Below are 23144 nucleotides of genomic sequence, written 5' to 3' on the forward strand. Positions count from 1 at the left end.
ACATCAAATCAAATGAAACTTAAGAATTTCTATTTTAATAACCGTCGTCTGAATCACGTCAAAACAACTCTGTTTTTCACCAAATTTTGCATATAAGTTGTAAATACAGTAGTGAACATATACCAAGCTCCGGAACCAAAATCTAGACCCGATAGCAATAAAGTCAAACTTTGGTTAAATCTTTAAATTCCTTAAACCTCTAAACTACAAATTTTCGACAAACTGCGATAACTCGAGCAAGGGACCTCCGAATTCGATTCCGGGCATACGCCCAAGTCACAAATCACGATACAGATCCATTGGGACCGTCAAAACACGGATCCAGGTCCGTTTGCTCAAAGTATTGACCGAAGTCACCTCAAATGGATTTTTAAGGCAACATTTTACATTTTATCAATTTTCACATAAAAGCCTTCCGACACGGACTGCGCATGCAAATCGAGGAAGGCTAAAAGGAGCTATTGGAGGCTTCGAAATATAGAATTAAGGTTTAAAACACTAGATGACCTATTTATCACACACTAGCGACAATTTGGAACCAATTTAATGATCCCTTTCCTTATTTGGAACCAATTTACATTTATGGGATGATTTATAGCCACAAAAAATATATGTTCATCATTTTACACAAATTCTAAAATCTTCTCTCTTTTATTAAACTTCATGCCTGTCAAATGAATTCGCATAAATTAAAACGACGGGAGTATATTACAATTTTAGTGAATATTTATATATAAATTTATACATTACATCGAAAGAATTGAATATTAAGATGAACCCGCTGTTAAAAAGTTGGATCCGCCTCTGCATCCAAAGTAGGCGTTCTAATATATTTTTTCTTTTTCGTAAATGTTTCCGCCCTCTCCCCACTTTTTCCAAGAAAAAAAGATGGAGAAAAATATTTTATTAAATGCAAGAAGATTCATAAGGCATTGGTTTGGAGGAAACTACATTTGAATAAAGATGTCTCGATTAATATATATATATATATATATATATATATATATATATATATATATATTGTTTTGTAACAATATTTATAGTTTATACTAAAATACATATTTAATGGCGATTTAGTGTTCCCTTATATAAAATATGAGTACTTAGATGAGTAAACTAAGCTCATAAGTTAATATTCATTACAGCTATGCGAATGAACTTTTCTAGAAATGCTTTGCTATTCTATCTAACTAACAAGATTCCTACATGTATTTCCAAGTAGGATTTAAGTTATAAATACCGAGAATATCAATAATTTTTACAACCACACTTCTTATAAAAATTATTTGCTATTGTAAATTAATTTAACCTAATGAAGTAAAAAATTTATACATTGTCGGTACACAGAACCTAAATTCTTCTCAGTATAAAAGTTTGTGTATATATATACACACACAATAAATAGAAGTTACTGCTAAATGAATTTCTATCCTTGAAAAAGGACAGCCAGTTGTACGAAGTATCCCATATTTATGCACGCTGGAATTTTGACCGAGTGTTCGTAATATCTTGGTATTTGATTTGAATGGTGGAGATCGGATTTTGAGGCCAGTAACATCTGATTTCGAGCCCCTAATAGTAGCTCCAGTTTTGTGACTTCTCCTCTTTCTTCATTTGATCTGTCGTTGCTCTTGTTGCTCTTGTTGCTCCGTATTTGGCACTTGTTGTGTAGCCAATTTGGAGAACTTTTGTAACCCTCTTATTGTTATAGTGAAGCTTTTTGGATCTTTGTGATCCCGTGGTTTTTACCTTCGATTTGAAGGGTTTTCCACGTTAAAATTTGGTGTTCTTTATCTTCTTTATTTTCGGATTTGCCTCTTCCTCGACATAATACGGGGAAGGGGCGTACCCCAAGAAGGTATGATGTATACCGTCTACCGTAATGCAAGCATTAATGGCTGATTTCACAGTTCGAACATATAACCTATGAGACGACTTTATTGTTGCTCCAAAGGTCTCCTTCGAAATTTCTATAGTTTTTAAGCATTAATTGATCTAAGGATGTTGTTATACCGGCTTAGCGGTTGCATTTCTTTTATATATATAGGGACCACAATTTTATTTAACCAAAACTTAAGGGGTTGCAAGCGAAAATGAAGTGTTACTAGTAAAGTATACAAGGAGTGTGAGACTATATATATGGAGTAAAACAAAGGGTTGAGTAACATTATAAGTATTGTTTACTCAGAGGTTCAACCACCACCAAACTTGTTTTCTTAGTCCAGCAAATGTTTTTAATGTATCAATAAAGTTCCACTGATCTGTTACCAGCCGTTACGTGTCTATATTTATCTATCTTTTTTCTCCTCCCACCAAATTTTGAACAGAGAAGAACTCAACCCCACACGCATTCCTCAATCAATTTAATCCAACAACATTGTGTCATCATTTTGTGTATATGTTCCATTTTTCATGTCCCTTTTGCTTATAATCTTTCAACACCTTACCTTTTCTTTTATGGGATTGTGAGATTCTTGGGTAAAAATATTATTGTGCCCTTAACTTCTTTTTTTTCATGATCTAATGGCACTCGGAGCTTTCGTCAAGCTAACGAGTGCCTAGCATAATCTTTGTGACATACCAAAGCAGCGTAAAAACACAATCCTTGTGAATCTTGACGCCCCCATTTCAGTCTTTACACAAACTAATATGTCAACAATGGACAAGGCCAAGTCAATATTTATAATGACAGGCAGAATTTTGAATGAAGCAATCAGTTTCATTGTTTTCTCAGTTCTTGACATTCTTGATTTTCTACTTTGTTACACTTACAAAGTAATCGATTTCATCGTTGAAGCAGAGTGGAAACCGTGCTACTGCTCGTCAGCTGTGACGAGTAGTGGTACAATCTTGGTCTCCGAGCAAGGAGAATCCAAGATTGTGTGTCTCAGTACTTCTTCTAGCCGCAACAAATTGCAGCTAGAAGAAATATCAGACACACTCTACACTCGGCCTTCTTTGGTTTCTGAAGTGTCAAAATCCACAGTGAATGAACTCAAGCGGCTCAAATTGGAAAATGCCACAGTGAAAAAGGGAACCCGAATGTCAACTTTCACTGTTAATTCCACCATTGTGGAAATGTTGCAAGGCAAAATTGGTGGCCAACAATATCATCCAATTCCAAGATGGTCGGATTGTGATTGTAAAACTTGTAATTCTTGGTCCTCTTCTTGCAAAGATACACTTTTTGTCCATGTTGATGGTGCCAAAGGTATGACAAGTAAACTCTCCTCTCTTTTTCCTCCGATCCAAAATAAGTGTCAACTTCTAAAAAGTCTGAGTATAGAAAAAAGGTAATATGATGAGATATAACGGGTAATTTAGTCAAATGACCCTTAATTATGACTAATGTTATGTATACTAAAACCTTAAACGACACTTATCAACCCAGTAGAATCTCATTTGTGGGGTTCGGGGAAAGTAGAGTGTACGCAGACCTTACCCTTACCCCAGAGGGGTAGAGAGGCTATTTCCGGGAGACACTCGGCTCAGAGACAAAAGATTTATTTTGGAGGAGACGTAATATTATTTTGTTTCTTCTTATATTAATGCCTTCTATCGGTGTGATTAATAAAACACAGAGAACGTGCAAGAGAATGTGATCTTCATTCATGGGTTCATATCATCATCAGCATTTTGGACAGAGACTCTATTCCCTAACTTTACAAAGGCAACAAAATCAAAATATCGCCTATTTGCGGTGGATTTGCTGGGATTTGGAAGAAGTCCAAAGCCAAATGATTCACTTTACACCTTAAGAGAGCATCTTGACATGATTGAAAAATCAGTGTTAGAGCCATACACAGTGAAATCTTTCCACATTGTGGCACATTCCTTGGGCTGCATTTTGGCGCTAGCACTTGCTGTTAAGCATCCTGGCTTAGTTAAATCCCTCACTTTACTTGCACCGGTAAGTTGCCACCAATCTTCAAAAGGATTAATTAATGAAAATGGTCTAATTTTGTTGTTATACTATTCGAAATTGCTCAATTTTATTCTAGTTATACTTTTAATCTATTCATACTTGTGTCGTTGGCAAATCATCTCGTATTTATATGTGCCATTAGCGGTGCTCCAATGTATATTGGGTGGACTTTACATGTCCAAAATATTTCTAGAAAAAATGTCAAAATTTAACACTAAATGTTGGAGCTCCGATCCGTTAGGAATAAAATTGAGAGTTTTTCCTAACGGCAGGGTAGTATTAGATCAAAAGTTTAATAGAATGCAAAGTTATTCAATTTAGGATACAGTCAAACCTCTCTATAAATATCAATCTTTATAACAACATTTTACTATAACGGCCACGTTTTTTTTTTGGAACTAATCTTTTATGTTACGTTATAATATATATTTTCTATAACATCACTTTACACAGCCAAAAAATTTCGAAACAAACGAGACTGTTATAGACAGGGGCGAAGCTATATAGCCAGAAGGGTGATCAACTGATCATCCTCCGTAGAAAAATTATACTATATGTATCGGTAAAATATTGAATTTTAGAAGTACATGACATATATTGAATACCCTTTATTGAATTTTTTTTTTTTTACTTTTTTAAGTTTGAACACCTTAGATAAAATTCCTAGCTTCGTCACTGGTTATTGAGAGGTTTGACTGTAGTATATAGCAAATTTGACCTTTTTATCTGAATTAAGTGTTATAAAAAAGTTGATGTATGACTTTATTAATTGAGGTCATCTTTTTTTGTTTTTGTTTAATGACATAAATGTACAAAATGACAGCCATATTTTCCAACACCAAAGGGAGAACAAGCTACGCAATATATGATGAGAAGAATAGCGCCAAGACGAGTATGGCCACCGATTGCATTTGGAGCATCCATAGCTTGTTGGTATGAGCACGTAAGCCGAACCATTTGCCTTCTTATCTGCAAAAACCATCGTTTGTGGGATTTTCTCACCAAATTCCTCACCAGAAACAGGTGCGTTATGTTCCTTCAAAATATTTCCTACCCACACTAAATTGTCCTTTTGTGCTAACTATATATGGTCGTGTTGTCTCATCTCTAATTTAATTAGGTTTGATTGTCTAAACTATCTTAAATTAGGATTCCAATTCTTTGAATAGTTCATGCATTTTAATGGGGTCATAATGGTCAACTTCTCCTCTATTTTCCATCAAATAATAATAAAATAGTTTTAACTCAGATACACCGATACAACAACAACAACAACAACGATCCAGTGAAATCCCACTAGTGAGGTCTGGGGAGGTTAGTTTGTACGCAGACCTTACCCCTACCCCGAGAGAGTAGAGAGGTTGTTTCCGAAAGATCAGATACACCGATAGACAACAATAAATAACCTAAAAGATAAATATAAGTAATTGTTCATAGTAACATTAGTCGAGAGTCTATCGGAAACATCCACTCTGCCTTTCCAGAGGTAGAGGTAAGGCTGTGTACATCTTACCCTCCCTATACCCCATTTATGGAAAACTACTGAGTTTGTTGTTACTGTTGTTGTTGTTCATAGTAACATTGGTGGATCTAGAGCATTATATATACGTTTCGGGAACCCAGTAACTTTTGCGTAAACGTTGTATTTCTGTTAAGAAGTCCACTAAATATTTATAAATTTCTAACTGTGAACTCAGTTATTATTGGATATTAATTTGATATTATGATAAAAACTTATAAACTTCAAATTATGAATTCGCCTCTACATAGTAAGTGAGAACTAATTACATGAAAATAAAACAGACTAGGTGTTACAACATGTTGCATTGCACGAGTAGTGTTAAAAGTATTCACATTTGTCTGCATATAAATTAAATTCTAAATTATGATGCCAATTATGTACAACAAGTGGAGCGGGGGAGGTCGAGAAAAGAGAACAATTTCATGTGTTGTTTATGTCCCACATTTTGAGATTATATGGTTTCTTGACCACAAAAGGAATTTAGCATTTGAATGTACTACTAGTACAAGCCATTTTTCATATTTGGTTATCATGACATCTTTTTTATATTTTAAAATTTTCTAACCTTAAGATTTTCATTTTATTTTTAATGATATATTCTTAAAGTCATACAATGACCCAATATTTATCAAAAGATTGAAGTTACTACGACTCGGACAAAAAGCAGGGCAGAACTAGAATATTAGTTACGAGTTCGATCAAACCTAGTAATTGCAATCCAAGATTTATATTTGTATTACAAAATTCTTTAAATATGTACAAAAATTCAATTACTAACATTTATTATCCTAGAATTTTAGAACCCATAAACTCATATCGCGAGGAAAGGTACCCTACATAGGTCTTGACATTAAATTACGTGCAGACAAACAACGCATAAAAATCTCAATCAACGCCCACCAACTGCATCTACTATTCCAACCTTTTCTTTTCCTCCTTTTTGGGCATGTCCACTGCTTTCTTCTTGGTCAAAATTTAATTATTTCATTCATGTCATTTCCTTGACGATTATTTAAGATTAGGGTAAAGCACAACCGTCCTCTTTAAGATTTAGTGGTAGATTTTTGCTTGGTTGGCTTAGCGTTTTATTATTTATTCTCATCTCTCAGTCATTGATCAGTCTATGCATTGTCAGCCAAGTCAGTTCTTGACCGTTGACCCCAATAATAACATGAGGAGGGTGAAAGTACAATGACAACATAAAATTGTTTGTATGTATTTGCTCTTTTGTTTTACACCCGTTGTCCAGTACTTATATTTAACCCGATTAAATTCGAATTCACGCCGAAAAATCCCATATTAAGAATAAAACGCTCTTTAACAACGGCGATTTCATACCTAGGACTTGACTTCAAGATATCTGGTTAAGAATGAAGGATTACTTACCACTCTACCACAACTCTTGTTAGTGTTCGTATATATTTGCTAATCCGGCTCAATACCTAAGTAGGTTTAGTTACCATATCTACAAATTTACCAAATTAATAAAAAATTACGGTAATTACCTTAAAAATAACTGATTGTGTAAGTATTTTTATACATAAGTAGATAAAACTCATATTCCTTCTTATGTCATCTATATTTATTGACAGAAACCAAGCTTAATCAACTTTCTCCTATTAATTTTTTTTTAAAACCTTAAGCAATCTCCTTTTTTCCTTTTTTGGCATTACTTTCTTGTTTACTTATTATCAAAATGATTTTAACTACAGGATCAAAACATACTTAGTAGAAGGATTCTGCTGTCATACACACAACGCAGCATGGCATACATTACACAACATAATTTGTGGCACTGCTGGAAAAATTGAAGGTTATTTAGACATGGTGAAAAATCGTCTAAAATGCGAAGTCATGGTTTTCCACGGTAGAGATGATGAACTTATCCCTGTCGAATGCAGCTACAACGTACAATCTAGAATTCCTCGTGCTCGTGTTAAGGTAGTTGAGAATAAAGATCACATCACTATTGTTGTTGGCAGGCAGCAGGTATTTGCTCGGGAACTTGAAGAAATTTGGAGAAATAATTCTACAACTTGAATTTCTCAAGTGTTTGATTCAAGATCCTAGATAAACAATGTCATTTTTATTTTTTTACCAAGTCCAATGAAGCAAATTTGGATATAATGAAAGCTTTATTGGACTAGTTTTTATTTCTTTTTATCCTTTTTTTTCTTGATTAGATTGAAAAACCCAGATAATTCAAGTATTAATTAGTATATCAGTGGATCACCACAGCTTTGTAATGGGATGTGAAAGTGTTTCTCATCTCTTCCTATTAGTAATTGCATAAGAGCAATAAGAAGCAACGGAAATGTTTATGTCTACTTGTATTTCATCTCATTTTTTTGTATAATGGTGGGAGGCTTTTTGGTGAAAATCATATGGACTTGGCTCAAAACGGACAATATCAAATTATATTAATAGTGTTTTTGGGCTGGTTTAGCCCAGCAAAATGCTAGCAAAGCCAATAGTTTGATGAGATAGTATGGAGACATCAAAGTGATGGCGTGGAACTCAATTTACTGCCTTTATCATCATGCCAAAGGTAGCTTGGACACGCACCTACACAGAAGAAGCTAGTTTTGGGTTTCGGTGGTTATAAATGTTCATTGGCATACAATAAATCTCAAATTGACCCGTGGATTTAGGCGATGAGCCATGTGAATCTTAATTAGTTTGAGGGAGAGATTGTTGAGTGTGTTGGGAATAAACACCCTATCAAAATAATATTTACGGTAATAAAAGCGGAATAATAATGTAGCACCGAGATACGGTAATTAACAAGAATAAACGAGTAACAATGACACCAGGATTTTTACGTGGAAAACCCTTCTGAATAAGGAAAAACCACGACCCCGAGAGGAGCAACTGATATCACTATAGTAAGGAATTTATACTTTGTAGTCCCGAGTAAAAATACTACAAAGACCACTACAATACTCAAAAGAAATAACCCTCTTTTGATATTTTACCTCACTACAATATCGCTCACACTCTCTATTTTCTTCACAGACTATTTTCTTATATCCTGTCTGTGAAACCTCACTCTTTCTTTCTAGCTCTCAGATATATTTTCCTCTGAGATTGTGATAATAGAATGAGAGCCGAAGCTCTCATTTTATAGGCTAAATATGCCTACCAACCTTGACCTTTCAACTTCTGCAGCCTGTCATTTTTGACAGAAAAATGAGAAACGTGGGTTGCCTGCTTCTGCCAACTTTGAAAATGAAGAAGAAAGGAAGAAAACAACTTCCTTAAATTAAGGGGTTGGACCCCACAAATCTCCCCCTCCAATCCCATTCACCCGAAGGAGGTAACTTCGCAGTTTCTAGTTTGAGTGTATGCGGACAAGTTCTTTGCATAGCTCAAACTTGTCTCTTGGTACCACTTTGGTCAGCATATCGGAAGGATTCTCACTTGTATGAATCTTTTTGACCTGTAAAGATTCGTTCTCCACCTGCTCACGAATCCAATGATATCTCACATCTATGTGTTTGGTCCTTGCATGGTACATAGAGTTCTTGCTAAGGTCTATTGCACTTTGACTGTCACAATAGACGACATACTCCTTCTGATGCAATCCAAGCTCTTGAAGGAACCGTTTGAGCCATATCATCTCCTTGCTAGTTTCTGTAGCGGCAATGTACTCTGCTTCAGTTGTTGAAAGTGCAAACACACTTCTGCAACTTAGACTGCCATGATATAGCTCCCCCTGAAAATGTAAACAAATATCCAGTAGTGAATTTTCTGTTGTCAATGTCACCTGCCATATCAGCATCTGTATAGCCTTTCAAGATTGGATCAGATCCTCCAAAGCACAAACAATCTCCCGTGGTACTTCTCAGGTACCTGAGTATCCACGTGACTGTTTCCCAATGTTCCTTTCCAGGATTTTCAAGAAACCTGCTGACAACACCAACTGCGTGAGCAATATCAGGTCTAGTGCATATCATTGCATACATTAAGCTTCTGACTGCTGAAGAATAAGGAACTTTAGCCATGTTCCCTTTCTCCTCCACTGTTGTAGGACACATCTTCTTACTCAACTTTAGATGACCAGCAAGAGGTGTGCTAACTGGCTTAGCATTCTTCATGTTGAAGCGTTCTAGTACACGTTCAATGTACTTCTCCTGAGATAGCCACAACTTTCTACTTGTTCTCTCTCGAACTATCTTTATCCCTAGAATTTGTTGTGCTGGGCCCAAGTCCTTCATATCAAATGACTTGGACAGATCTCCTTTCAATTTTGCTATCAACCCCTTGTCTTTTCCTACAATTAACATGTCATCCACATACAATAACAATATAATAAAGTTATTCTCAGAAAATCTTTTGAAGTATACACATGGATCAGAATAGGTCTTTAGGTATGTTTGACTTTTCATGAATGAGTCAAACTTCATGTACCACTGCCTTGGTGCCTGCTTCAATCCATAAAGACTCTTATTCAATTTGCACACCATGTGTTTTTTTCCAGCTACTTCAAATCTTTCTGGCTGCTCCATATAAATCTCCATGAAGAAATGCAGTTTTCACATCCAACTGCTCCACTTCAAGATCTAGGCTAGCTGCTAAGCTCAAAATTGTTCGAATAGAAGTCATTTTGACAACATGTGAGAAAATTTCGTCAAAATCAATACCTTTCTTTTGTTCGAAGCCTTTAACCACCAATCGAGCTTTGTATCTGACCAGCTTGCCATTTCCATCTTTCTTGAGTTTAAAGACCCATTTGCATTAGAGTGGTCTTTTACCCTTTGGAAGTTCAACCAGCTTGTATGTGCCATTTTTCTGTAGAGATTCCATCTCTTCTTGCATAGCTTTCATCTACTAGTTCTTTTCTGGATGGGACAGCACCTCCTTAAGACTAACTGGCTCCTCCTCATCACTGATGAGGACATATTCTGTAGAAGGGTACCTGCATGACTCTACCCTTGGCCTCTCTGATCTCATCAGAGGTTGAGGTTGTTCTTCTCCCTGAGTGGGGTGCTCCACTTCCTCGACACCTTCATCAAGTTGCTCCCCCTGCTCAATAACCTCACCAGGTTGCTCCCCCTGCTTGGCAACCTCGTCGGTCGTACTTTCTGCACTTGTGGGATTGTTAGAAGTAGAAGGAATAGTAACAAGGTTAGGAATTATACCATTCTTCGTCTTTTCTGACATATCAACAGCAGTTCCAGCTTCACTTTCTCGGAAGATTACATCTCTGCTTCTGATGACCTTCTTCTTTACAGGATCCCACAGTCTATACCCGAACTCTTTATCTCCATATCCGATAAATATGAAGGGAATAGATTTATCATCCAGCTTTGTTCTCTGCTCTTTTGGTACATGTGCAAAAGCTCTGCAACCGAACACATTCAGATGCGAGTAGGACACCTCCTTGTTGGTCCAAACTCTCTCTGGGATTTCAAATGCCAACGGAATTGATGGACTCCTATTGATCAGGTAACAGGCTGTCTGAACTGCTTCACCCCAGAATGACTTAGGCAGTTTAGCCATTCTGAGCATGTTTCTCACCTTCTCCACAATGGTGCGGTTCATCCTCTCGGCTACGCCATTGTGTTGTAGGGTTCCAGGAACTGTCTTTTCATGTCTGATCCCATGACTTGAACAATACTCTTCAAATTCCCTTGAAGTGTACTCACCTCCATTGTCACTTCGGAGACGCTTTAGCTTTCGACCCGTCTCCCTTTCTACTAGAGCATGAAACTTCTGGAAAACTTGAAACACCTGATCTTTGGTTTTCAAAATATAAACCCATACTTTTCGTGAAGCATCGTCAATAAAAGTAACAAAATATTTGTTACCGCCCATTGATTCAATTTCCATTGGGCCGCAAACATCAGAATATACTAAATCAAGTATATTCAATTTTCTTTCAGACAATGTCTGAAATAAGACTCTATGCTGCTTACCAAATAAACAGTAGTCACAAGCTTTTACCGTAGTACCTTTGGCATAAGAAATGAGTGATTTCTTGGCAAGAATCTGCAATCCCTTTTCGCTCATATGACCCATTCTTTTGTGCCACAAATCTGCAGAAATCTCATCTTGTACTGCGTTCAATTCACCTTGGCATATTTCTGCATTTGTCCTGTACAACGTGCCACGAGCAACTCCCTTTGCAATCACCAATGGTCCCTTAGTGAGTCTCCACTTTTGATTCGCAAAATAGTTCTCGTATCCATCTCGGTCTAAAGCAATTCCCGAGATCAAGTTCATCCGCAAATCAGGTACATGCCGCACATCCTTTAGAACCAATGTGCATCCGACATTTGTGTTGATACAAATATCACCAATCCCCACAATCTTTGAGTAACTTGTGTTACCCATTCTCACTGTGTCTAAATCACCTGCTACATATCTGCAAAAAAGATCTCTTACCGGTGTGGCATGGTAAGATGTCGTTGTGTCAACCACCCATTCCGACTCTGGACCTGACAGGTGCATGCATTCCTCTTCCTCATTTATAAAGAGGACAACATTACCATTATTTTTCACCATGGCGGCTGTGTTGTCGTCATTCTTCTGGCCACTGGTTTCACTTTTGCCCTTCCTTGGATTTGGTTGATTACAGTTGTAGCAATTTCTGGCTTTTGATTTGGATCGGTTCTTTGACTTCCCATGAGCTCCGGATCTACCATAGTTGTTCGAACTCCTTTGATAACTCCTGCCTCTACCTTCTGTGATGAGAGCCTGTCCTTGATTTTCAGGCTTCTTTCTCATCTTCTCATTGAGTAGAAGAGCCGATGTGACATCTTTCAACTCAATAGTAGTCTTACCGTGCAAGATGGTTGTTGTCAAATTATCGTACGAAGATGGCAACGAGTTCAATAGCAAGATGGCTTTATCTTCTTCCTCGATTTTCACTTCGAGATTGGCAAGCTGTGTGATTAGTCCGTTAAACACATTTAAATGTGACAAAAAATTTGTACCTTCACTCATGTGCAGGGCGTATAACTGCTTCTTCAGGTACAATTTATTTGCCAGCGTTTTGGACATGTATAGGTTTTCCAACCTTGTCCAAATTCCACGTGGAGTGTCTTCTTCAATGATGTTATTTACCACATCATCTGATAAGTGCAACCTGATTGCACTAGCAACTCTTTCATCCAAGTCAGCCCAATCCTCAGCTTTCATGGTATCAGGCTTTTTGGAATCAACATCTAGAACCTTGTGTAATCCTTGTTGGATGAGCAGATCTCTCATCCTTCTTTGCCATGTTGAGAAACAGTTATCTCCATTGAATTTTGCTACCTCGTACTTTACTCCAGACATTTTTATTTTTCACCAAGTATAGTACTACCGACAGTGAATAGTATTTCAGTGAATGAGCAGAACCTGTGCTCTAATACCAGTTGTTGGGAATAAACCCCCTACCAAAATAATATTCACGGTAATAAAAGCGGAATAATAATGTAGCACCGAGATATGGTAATTAACAAGAATAAAAAAGTAACAATGACACCAAGATTTTTACGTGGAAAACCCTTCTGAATAAGGGAAAAACCACGACCCCGAGAGGAGCAACTGATATCACTATAGTAAGGAATTTACACTTTGTAGTCCCGAGTAAAAATACTACAAAGACCACTACAATATTCAAAAGAAATAACCCTCTTTTGATATTTCACCTCACTACAATATCGCTCAAACTCTCTATTTTCTTCACAGACTATTTTCTTATATCCTGTCTGTGAAACCTCACTCTTTCTTTCTAGCTCTCAGATATATTTTCCTCTGAGATTGTGATGATAGAATGAGAGCCGAAGCTCTCATTTTGTAGGCAAAATATGCCTACCAACCTTGACCTTTCAACTTCTGCAGCCTGTGATTTTTGACAGAAAAATGAGAAACGTGGGTTGCCTGCTTCTGCCAACTTTGAAAATGAAGAAGAAAGGAAGAAAATAACTTCCTTAAATTAAGGGGTTGGACCCCACAGAGTGTGCATATAAAAACACCCTATTAATAGTTGATAAGATTGGGAAACTACATATAAGGAATGATACTCTTAATTGAATGAAGCCTTTTACCGAAAACCTTGCGAGTTTAGCCTACAACAAACAATATCACGCCGTATTAAGGGGTAGTTTGGTTGGAAAGAAGTTATCCCGGGATTAGTTATTCCACCTTTTCATAGGGATAAAAAAAAATACTACAATCCAGGGATAACTAACCCTGAGATTAATTATACTGTAATTTTCTCCCAACCAAATATGGGATAAAGTCTTTTTAAATTTAATCCCAAAATTAATTATTCCTTATCCTCGTACCAAACGAGACCTAAAAGTTTACTCCTTTGATTTAGCTTAGCCAACAATAAGACAAATCCATAAGTTTTGAGTATAGTTTTCTTTTTTTCTTTCTAATTTTGTAATTGGAATACTGATTGCAAAAGCTAAATCCATGTGGTCTAATAATAAGTCATGATATGCTTGTGCTGGTGGCTAGCCAGAGAAAATAATGAGGCAAGTAAATTCTCTTGATTTGCTCCAAATCCACACGCCTATGTATTTAAAGTTGGTTGTTGAAATAAATAACCTAACACTTAGATTAAAATCCTCACTAAATTGACCAAAGAGTATCCCTAACTGTTCACTTGCCTCCACTATTTCCTAATTAAACTTTCAAGAAATCTAACGAGTTGCTTAAAGAGATAAATGTAGATCGAATCTAGACATAATATGTGATTCCACATGCAATTTTTTGTTGATCTATTCTGTTTGTTATGAAAAAGAGGGCCAATAATAGTACAGGTTATGTTTGCAAATACGCAAGTAAATAGTGTAACCCCTCGTTTCTCATTTGTCAAAATATCCAAATTAAATTTGGTTTTCTTGATTCTCACTTCTTCCTCTAGAAAAGCTTTTTATTTATTTTTTGTTTTCCAAACGTGTCCGATACTCCTATTAGCACCTCGACTAATTTGGATCCTAATCGTGTAAGCTCATTAAGGGAAGAAGCGCTCTCTACTAAAATATTTTCCATTCTTAAGGCTCGAACGGAAAACTTCTAGTTAAGGGTAGAGGTATCATATCCATCTTACCACGACGTCAATAGTAAAAGAGCTTCTACTTACGAAGCATCAAGATTATTAGCGATTGTCATTGCCAAGGACTATTTATGGAGTTGCTCGATGAGCAGGGGCGGAGGTAGAAGCCTGAGTGCGGGTTCGGTCGAACCCAATAACTTTTGATCAAACAATATATTTATGTTAAGAAAATTACTAAATATATATAATATTAAATTTAGAACTCAGTTAGTAGTTCTTAAAATTGTCGTTCTAAAAATTAGAACTCATAAAGTTGAAATGCTCGCTCCGCCTCGGTCGATGAGGATCTAAGGCAGCATCTCTATTGTCTTTCCATGTGTCATATTGAATTAGAGTAAAAAGTAGTGTGTGTATATATATATAGAGAGAGTAGTATATAGTTGATACATATTCCCACAATACTATCCGTCTATCCATAAATATTCATATGGTCTTGAATCTATCATGAACGAATATAATACGGTTTTTAACAAAGGAAGACGGTTAGGTATATTCCTATCCTAGCCGCGAAATCTTTCCTCGACCCACGGGTTAAGAAACAAGCTCTCTCTAATTCTACTCTAATCTAAACACGCCTTTCCCAAGCATAGCATATATAGTAATAGAACTCAACTGCTGGCCAAATAATTAAGCAATTATGCACAAATTAGAGAAACAACCAAAGATGATAATTTGTGTTAACAGTAATGTAATTAATAAACCTCAATATTCAAGGAAACCACAACCCTAGAATGCGAAGTTTAGCTCCACATAGACATGGTAGCAAAACAACAAATCAATGAAAAAACGTAAAGATTACTAAGTTTGATGGAAGAAAGATGGAATCTGATGAATTCTGGCCTCCACGGCGGCTCCGTGCTATCCCTTGCTCCAAAGTATGTCCCCTTCTTCGTCCAAAATATGTCCCACTCCTCAAAAAATAGGTTTAGAACCCCTTTTATACATGTTGGGACATTTAGGGTTGAAATCCCCAAGTCCCAGAGGAATTAGGACAAAATCTGCCCTTTGGCGTCTCGCTTGGCGCCTAGCACCAACCAGGACAACAAACTTTTTGGTCTTCTGTCTTTGGCATTTTTGTTGGTGTCTGGCACCAACCTGGACACCAAACTTATACTTCTTCCAAATTCTTCCTTTTTTGACGTCAATTTGCATGCAAACTCCCCAAATCACTTCTAATTTACTCATACACATATAAATAACATTATTAAGCTTGAGTCAGAAATATTCACACCAAAATTAACGAAATCGAGGCATAATGCAAGGCAAATTACATGCAAAAATATGAAATTTTAGCCAAACATCACATACACATATTTTTTGAATATTTCATAATTTCGAAAAATCAATCAAAATTGTTAACTCAAAAGAGTTTTCCATTTCCTGGGAAGATGAATGTGAAATTCGAAAGATAAAGAAGGTTAAGTGAAATTTACTCATTTGAGTAAAATGGTATCTCAAATAAAAAGATTTTTGGTTTCCTTCCTTTTTCTTGGGCTCTATTATACTTTAATGATATCGGATTTATTTTTTTATTTTTTATTCAATATATATATATATATATATATATATATATATATATATATATATATATATATATTCGTCGACTATTTTTAGTTTAACGATTGGATAGGCGACTTTTTACGTTAATTCTTCTTCTTCTTCTTCTTCTTCTTTGTACATGACGTTAAGAAGAATCTGAAGTTGACTATTTTGCCTCCGATTTCACTTCTGCTGGTACTTTTGGACTTCTTTAGCTGCTTTAATGCGGGCTTTGGATTATAGGTGTTTATCGGGCGGGCTGGGACGGGCTGGACACAAAAATGGTCAGCCCGTTAGGGTTACGGGCGGGTTGTTACCGGGTTGAAGTTAACGGGCTGGTGGCGGGCTAGGATTTTTCGGGTTCTATAGGACCCGTACGGGTTCGGGCCTAGCGGGTTCGGGCGGGTCGGGCTTTCATTTTTTTAATATTATTTTTAACTTGTCGCGGGCTGCGGCCCGTTAAGGGCTTAACCGGTTGTGGCGGGTTCGGGTACCCGTTTGGCGAAAACTTAACGTTACTAGCCCGCCCCCCGTCCAACCCGTCCCAACCCGCACACATATGCACAGTAACGGGCTGGACCGGGCTGATCCGGGTTGAACCGGGTTGTTAGCGGGTCGGCCCGATTAACACCTCTACTTTGGATCCTACCTTTATGGGAATCTTACATAAATATTCAAATAAGTCTCAACTTACCAATCTCTAGCTATTTATCATAAACTTTTCAAAACTAGCCAAACACATATAAAAATTGAAAATCCAATAAGGTTCTTTCTCTCCAAGAATCACACGCAAAGATCTCCTTCCATATTTTTAAGCGTGATTAGCAACATCAAATGTAAGACAGAAAAAAATTTCATGGATGAGATAGCAAATAAGGTGATGAAATACAAATATATATATATATATATATATATATATATATATATATATATATATATATATATATATATATACGAGATTCCAAAAATCTAAGCGAAAAAAGACCTTTTTCAATGGGTATGGTTGAGATTCATCGAAAATATATAGATGAGTCAATATGCAAAATTTGAGGAAGATTGGAGGTGATTTAGACTGATTTGGAATCAAATTCGTAGTTAAAATCGAGTTCAAAAAATTCTTCTGCGACACATGTATCAAACATGTATCACGTTTGTATCTTTCACACAGATATACATGTATATACATGTGATACACATTTGATATAATTATGATACATATGTGATACAAGTGATACACAGTGTGATACACATATCATTTTTTGTCATGTTCATCTTCTAGTTCGAATTTTTAATTCAAACCACCTCAAAACTTCACCAAATCATCTCAAAACTTAGATTTAAGCTGCTTAAGATATACACAATCTATTCTAATAACACTCACTCAAGAAAAGCAAAAATTTGATATTTTTTTGCTACAAATAGCTAATTGGCTAATATTAATAATATGTGACAAATATTAATAATATTTTATGAATTAACAAATTTTAATAATAAACTATTTATAAATGGACATAGGTATTTTTCCTACTTTTATTGCATAGTTTCTCTTGGGCCAATTATATTAAGAGGATCCAATAAAATGGGGTTTCACATGGTCCAGCCCAGTAGATGGTGGATACTCAGGAGGATATCTAAAGCCCAACACCAACCATAAGAGATTGATCTTTAGAGATTTTTTTATTCATATACATTATTTGAATCTTTATTATCTTTAATGTTCATGTTTAGTTAATTACCCGGCATAAATAAATTTTATTTACAAAATATATATAATCCACCTTAAAAGGCCCTAATTCATTATTTGTGCCTTAAATTAAGGGATTTAGTTACACTCTTTTCCTTTTTTTTCTCCTAGCCAACATGTGCTTTCATCCTCACCGCTAACTCGTCTTTTCTTTAAAACATTGCTTTTTTTTTTGTGTTACTTTATTTTCTTCTACAAGCATCTCTAAATTTTGCCCTAATTTCTATTTTGACAGTTTATCGTATTGAATATCTTGTTTTGGTTTCCTATCACTATAATTAATTGATGTAAATTTAACGAATAGTAGCATATTATTTACTATTAGTGCCCTCTTTTTTATGTCACTAACGTACCTGCTTTTGTACCTTTGCTAAAGAAAAGGACTTGGGAATTTCCTAAACTTAAACAAAAATCAATTCCATCACTGTTAACAAAATTTTGATATGGGTCCATTATTCGAAAGACTTTCCTCCACGGGATAAATTTTGAACAAAACGATTGACATTGAATTTGGGATTAGAGGAAAAATATGTATATACAAAATCTAAAATTAAAGAGTATATACTATTTTGTTTGCTTACAAGCTGAGCATATTGTTAGGATTCAAACGAACTAATCTATAATTTATCTACAATTTTTATACATTATTTCTACACAGTTAAATACAACTACAATATCATACAACTTAAATACAAGTTTTATGCAATACGTCTTTTGTATATTTTGTATCTGATTTATACATAGTAAAAATAAAATTCATACAACTAATTATATATTATACAACTTATCTACAATTTTCATACATTATTTCTACCCAATTAAATAAAACTACAATAACGTACAACTTAAATACAAATATTATACAAATTTATACAATATGTCGTTTGTATATTTTGTATCTGATTTATACATAGTAAAAATAAATTTTATACAACTTATCTACAATTTTCATACATTATTTCTACTCAGTTATATACAACTACAATATCATACAACTTAGATATAATTTTTATACAATGTTGTTCAACTTTCATACAATAGTTAAATGAATAAAAGAAAAATAAATAAACAACATAATACAATTTTTATAATTTCTGCAATATAATGTATGTAATGTCTTCTTCTTCTTCGAGTTTCAATCCGAAATTCAAGCAAAACCAAGTCTAATCTTCACCAAAACCTCTCAAAATTGAGATATAAACTCCAAACCATATTCTCCTTCTTCTTCTTCTTCTTCGAGTTTCAATCTGAATATCAGCTAAAATCAAGTCTAATCTTCACCAAAACACCCTCAAAATTGAGATATAAACTCCAAACTATATTCCCAATTGTTTGCAACAACGCCCAATCCAAACTAATAATGATTTTTGAAAATTCAAATTCGAATTCAAAGCTTTTTAATGGCTGTCAATGGTGGAATTGCTGCTCTCTTTTCCTTTGTTTTACATTACTGAAATTAGGGATTGAGAGATAGAGAGAGACGTAGAGAGAATCTCAATTCTTTGCAACAACACCCATGTTGACCCAAGTAAAGGTTAGTTTTGAAGACTGACAAAGGAACGCAGACATAAACCAGGTCCATCCCAGTGGAGCACAGATACGAATAGACTTAAGCATGTGAGATGCACGTGAAGGAGATAAACCTAACTTTCTAGAAGCAATATCTCCTGATCCTGATTGAAAAGGTTGCATATTGGATAAGGAGAAGAACTCCTTGCTCAAAGAGAACACAGGTTAAGAAAGGGAAGGAGTTAGAAGTTGAGATCAACTAGAACTCTTCCACCAAAAAAGAGTAACATCATAATTCTAGTCAATCTCTATTTACTAACTCTATAAATATCGGTGTTGTTCTCTATTACAGGTAACACATAAAAGCAGAAGTTAAACGTGAATTGAGAGCAAAATAGCAAGGCAATTTTGCAAGCAATTCGTGTGTGATTCAACTGTGCAAACCTGAAGCTACTTGAACCAGTTCCAAGTGTCTGTCTTTTATTCTAGTTCAATTGTAGTAGGTGGTTTTATATTGTACCTTTTAGCTTTTTCTAGAGGCAATTGTAATAGGTACTCAGAGCTTTCAAGTTAGAGTTAACTTGAAGTTGTCGCAACAGTTGAGGTTGTGTGCTACAACGGGATTAGAGTTAGTCCTAGGTTTACAAAAGAGTTTTTGTAAATGCAATTTTTGGCTAAGTGATTTTAGTGGAGAGTTTGGAAAAATCCTACTGGAAAGTAGGTCGTGGTTTTTTTACCTTTTGAGCCAGGTGTTTTCCACGTAATTACTTTTCTCATTTACTATTTCTGCAATAGTAGGTTAAGAAACACTTAGAAGAACCAGGTCCTTCCATAAACAGCTTAAGCGAAAAATTGGTCACCGCACAAATCACTTCCTCTTGTGTGGTATTGAAGTAAAAAAGCATCAACCCAATTCAAACAAATAATATTTTTCGAAAATCCAAATTCGAATTAAAGGGAAACAAACAAAAGAAAAAGCTAAACTTTTCTCTGACATCGAATATGTAGGTGACAAGCTAGATTGTGCAAAATATTGCAGTGAACTTACAAAATTTTGAACAACTAATAAATATTTTTGTTAATTGATCTTCGAACCATCCGTTAATGAACTTCAAAGCTTTAAGTTTCATAGCATTAAATTGATTCAAAGCTTCAAAACTTTTTAATGGTTGTCAATGGTGGACTTATTGCTCTCTTGTGCAAGATACGTGGGGAAGGGGTGGGATGTGGAGAGAGAAACGTGGAGGGAGTGGGGGAGTGGAAGATACATTAGAGTAATTTTAGTACACTAATTATTATCATTAATTCCCTTAAAATGTACATAAATGATAATTGGGTATATAAAATGTAATTATAGTAAACTTTGAGCAGAGAGGATAATATAGTTTCATATAGTGTATAGAAATATAAAAATTTCATATTTAAATATTATTTTCGTTTCTCAATGTATTTAAACATGACCGCGTAACTACGACTGAGTTTGGGTTTAGGGTCGTGATAAAGACCCTTGGATGAACCGAGAATACTTCCATACAGTTCCTTGCAAGCTCTTCAATAAGCCATTATATTATCTGACATCTCAACTGCAGAAAAAAAAAAGGAGCAATCATATGAAAAGGAAAAAAATCAAATCTCTATATACTGAATCATATGTTCCACCCCTACAAGGTCACAAACCCAAAAAAGAATATTTGCAGCTCATTTAAAGGCATAAATTTAAATGTGTATGACATCATGGTTAAGACTCAACTATTTTAGATAGTACAATATATTATCCAATGTCACATACAGATCAAATGGTTCTTTTTTGATTTTGTGGATTATTTCTCCACGACTAACAGATTGGGCTACTATAACCTCTCTAAAATTGGCTCCTGGTAGACTAACCTCAATTCGGGATTTAAATCGATGACTTAGGACACCATAAATTATCTTAAGTGGCGACTCTGAATTTTTAATAAATTAATCACGTTTTAATTGTCACTTTAAGTTGGAAGAAACTCCCTTATACATCCCTTTACGCGGGTGTAGGTGAAAAAGGAGGTGTGACAGCTCTGACGACTCTGCTGGGGACAAGAACCCAGAATCTCTGGTTTAGGGTTCAAGAATTTGAGCTTAGAATAATTGTTATATTTGGCTTTATTTATTATCTGGTTTATTCACATGTTTGGGCTTAATGTGCTAAATGTTGCTTTTTACCGCTTTGATATTATTTGAACTGTATATATAAACTGTTACAAAATCCTTCTTCTTTCTGAGTCTTCTGAATTTATGGTGCACACGTGCGCGTGGCCCACTTTTCTGTTAGAAGTCATACCAAGTAAAACGAGGTTGGGTCAAGTAACTAGACCGGGTAGACTTTCGTGCTCCCGGTACGTTGCCCCCGCTTCGGCTCGAGTTGTCCGCTCGGGTAAGCCAGGTCTAGAACAATAAATTCAGGTTTCAAACCTAGTATAGCATAACCTCATGTCGGATCCCTAGTAGGAGCGCTTGCTTGCATCATGTGCATTTTGATTTTGGGGACTATCTGTTAGTCGCCAAAAACTTGGTCAACTTTATTTAAAGAACGGGCCTTCTGGATTTGGACATTTGGCCCATTTATTAGACCAGCGTAACTATTATTTTTAGTGTTTCTTGTTCTCAACTTTCATGAAAAATATAATTAATAATAATTAAAATCAATACTAGAAAATTAGAAAGGAAAACACGAATCTGAGCTTTATGTTCAACAATATAATTATTATGCTCTGTTTTTGCATCTCACTCTATATTAAGTTCACTTGTTTAAATAAACATACTAGTAACAAAAATAATTCTAAAGCAAATACTCATGGTAAATAAAGTAATAATGCACCAACAAAGTTGATAAAAGAAACAACTGTTTGACAAATAAACAAAAATGAAGTTACGCCTTTGAAGAAAAGAATTGGATATTTTATATTGGAGAATCTAACCTCTTTCTGTACAAAGGAATGAAAATAGCAAGAAAAATCCCCAGCGAACCTTGAACCTCGACTGAAACTCGCTGGCACCTTCACTCGATCTCCTCCAATTTCAAGAACCTTGTGCGTGTTTTGCTGGGTGAAATCAACAGCTTTTAGAGTGGTTTGATGGGTATTTTATTGCTGTATTTTTAGGTGGAGAATGAAGCCATTCCGGACTGATTTTCAGTTGGATTTTGGGCGGTTTTGGCAGCCTTTTTTGCGCTGATTTTTGGCGGGTTTGTTGCTGTTTTTTAGCTGCTTTGTGGGTGATTTCGGGAACTGTGGGGAGCTGATCTTGGAGTGTTTTAATGGATGAAGTTTCAGCTGGTTTTCGTGGTTATTGAATGAAGAAGATGAAGCTGTTTTGAGGTTATTTTTGAAGAAGAAGATGGGCAGCAACTGCTGCGTTTTTTTTCTCTTTTTTCAGCAGCTCCGTTTTTTCTTCTCTTTGTAATGCTGCGCTCCTCCCCACTACAAATCATTTCTTCATATTAATTGTATCCACTTAACTTAGTGCCTTTTAATTTAGCTATTGCATTTCCTAAACCCTACCATTATAGAAACTTCCTAAGTTAGGTAAACACTTCCCCTAAGCTAGACTACCCAAATTACCCTAAAAAATTAATTAACCCTAATAATTATTACAACTAATTAAATACCAAATTAAAAAAAAATTGCCAAAATTCGAAATTAAAGAGTAACATGCAACATGACTATTTTTTTATGATTTTTCTATTTTTGTCAAACAACAACTTACTTAATTAATCTAAAAATGTAAAATAAAATCCTAAATGTAGATGCAATATATTTTTTTTTATATTTTTATGGTTTGAAATAAATGTCAAAGCTAATCCTAATTAATTAAA

At 35.3% G+C, this 23144-nt stretch overlaps 1 protein-coding gene and 1 long non-coding RNA gene across 2 annotated transcripts; one reads left to right on the top strand and one right to left on the bottom strand.

Annotated features, from left to right (window-relative positions):
* The first annotated feature begins 2147 nt into the window (after positions 1-2147).
* LOC107765840 (putative lysophospholipase BODYGUARD 3) lies at positions 2148-7774 on the top strand. Its single transcript, XM_016584541.2, has 4 exons — positions 2148-3211; positions 3582-3910; positions 4749-4948; positions 7160-7774. The coding sequence occupies exons 1-4, from the start codon at positions 2650-2652 to the stop codon at positions 7485-7487; spliced, it is 1419 nt and encodes a 472-aa protein (XP_016440027.1). The 5' UTR covers positions 2148-2649; the 3' UTR covers positions 7488-7774.
* Positions 7775-20693: 12919 nt separating this feature from the next.
* Positions 20694-22870, bottom strand: LOC107776987 (uncharacterized). The gene is made up of 2 exons (XR_001646114.2): positions 22249-22870; positions 20694-20877 (listed from the first exon to the last, which is right to left on the bottom strand). It is a non-coding gene; the product is annotated as an uncharacterized LOC107776987 (long non-coding RNA).
* Between the last annotated feature and the right edge of the window lie 274 nt (positions 22871-23144).

This window comes from Nicotiana tabacum, chromosome 5 (genome assembly GCF_000715075.1).
Source record: "Nicotiana tabacum cultivar K326 chromosome 5, ASM71507v2, whole genome shotgun sequence".
NCBI classification, from domain to species: Eukaryota; Viridiplantae; Streptophyta; class Magnoliopsida; order Solanales; family Solanaceae; genus Nicotiana; species Nicotiana tabacum.

Bases quoted from the DNA above. Each gene is read 5' to 3' on its own strand.
- LOC107765840 (XM_016584541.2), top strand. From the start codon at position 2,650: ATGTCAACAATGGACAAGGCCAAGTCAATATTTATAATGACAGGCAGA. The intron at 3,212-3,581 runs GTATGACAAGTA...AATAAAACACAG, and splicing joins CCATGTTGATGGTGCCAAAG to AGAACGTGCAAGAGAATGTG. The intron at 3,911-4,748 runs GTAAGTTGCCAC...ACAAAATGACAG, and splicing joins CCCTCACTTTACTTGCACCG to CCATATTTTCCAACACCAAA.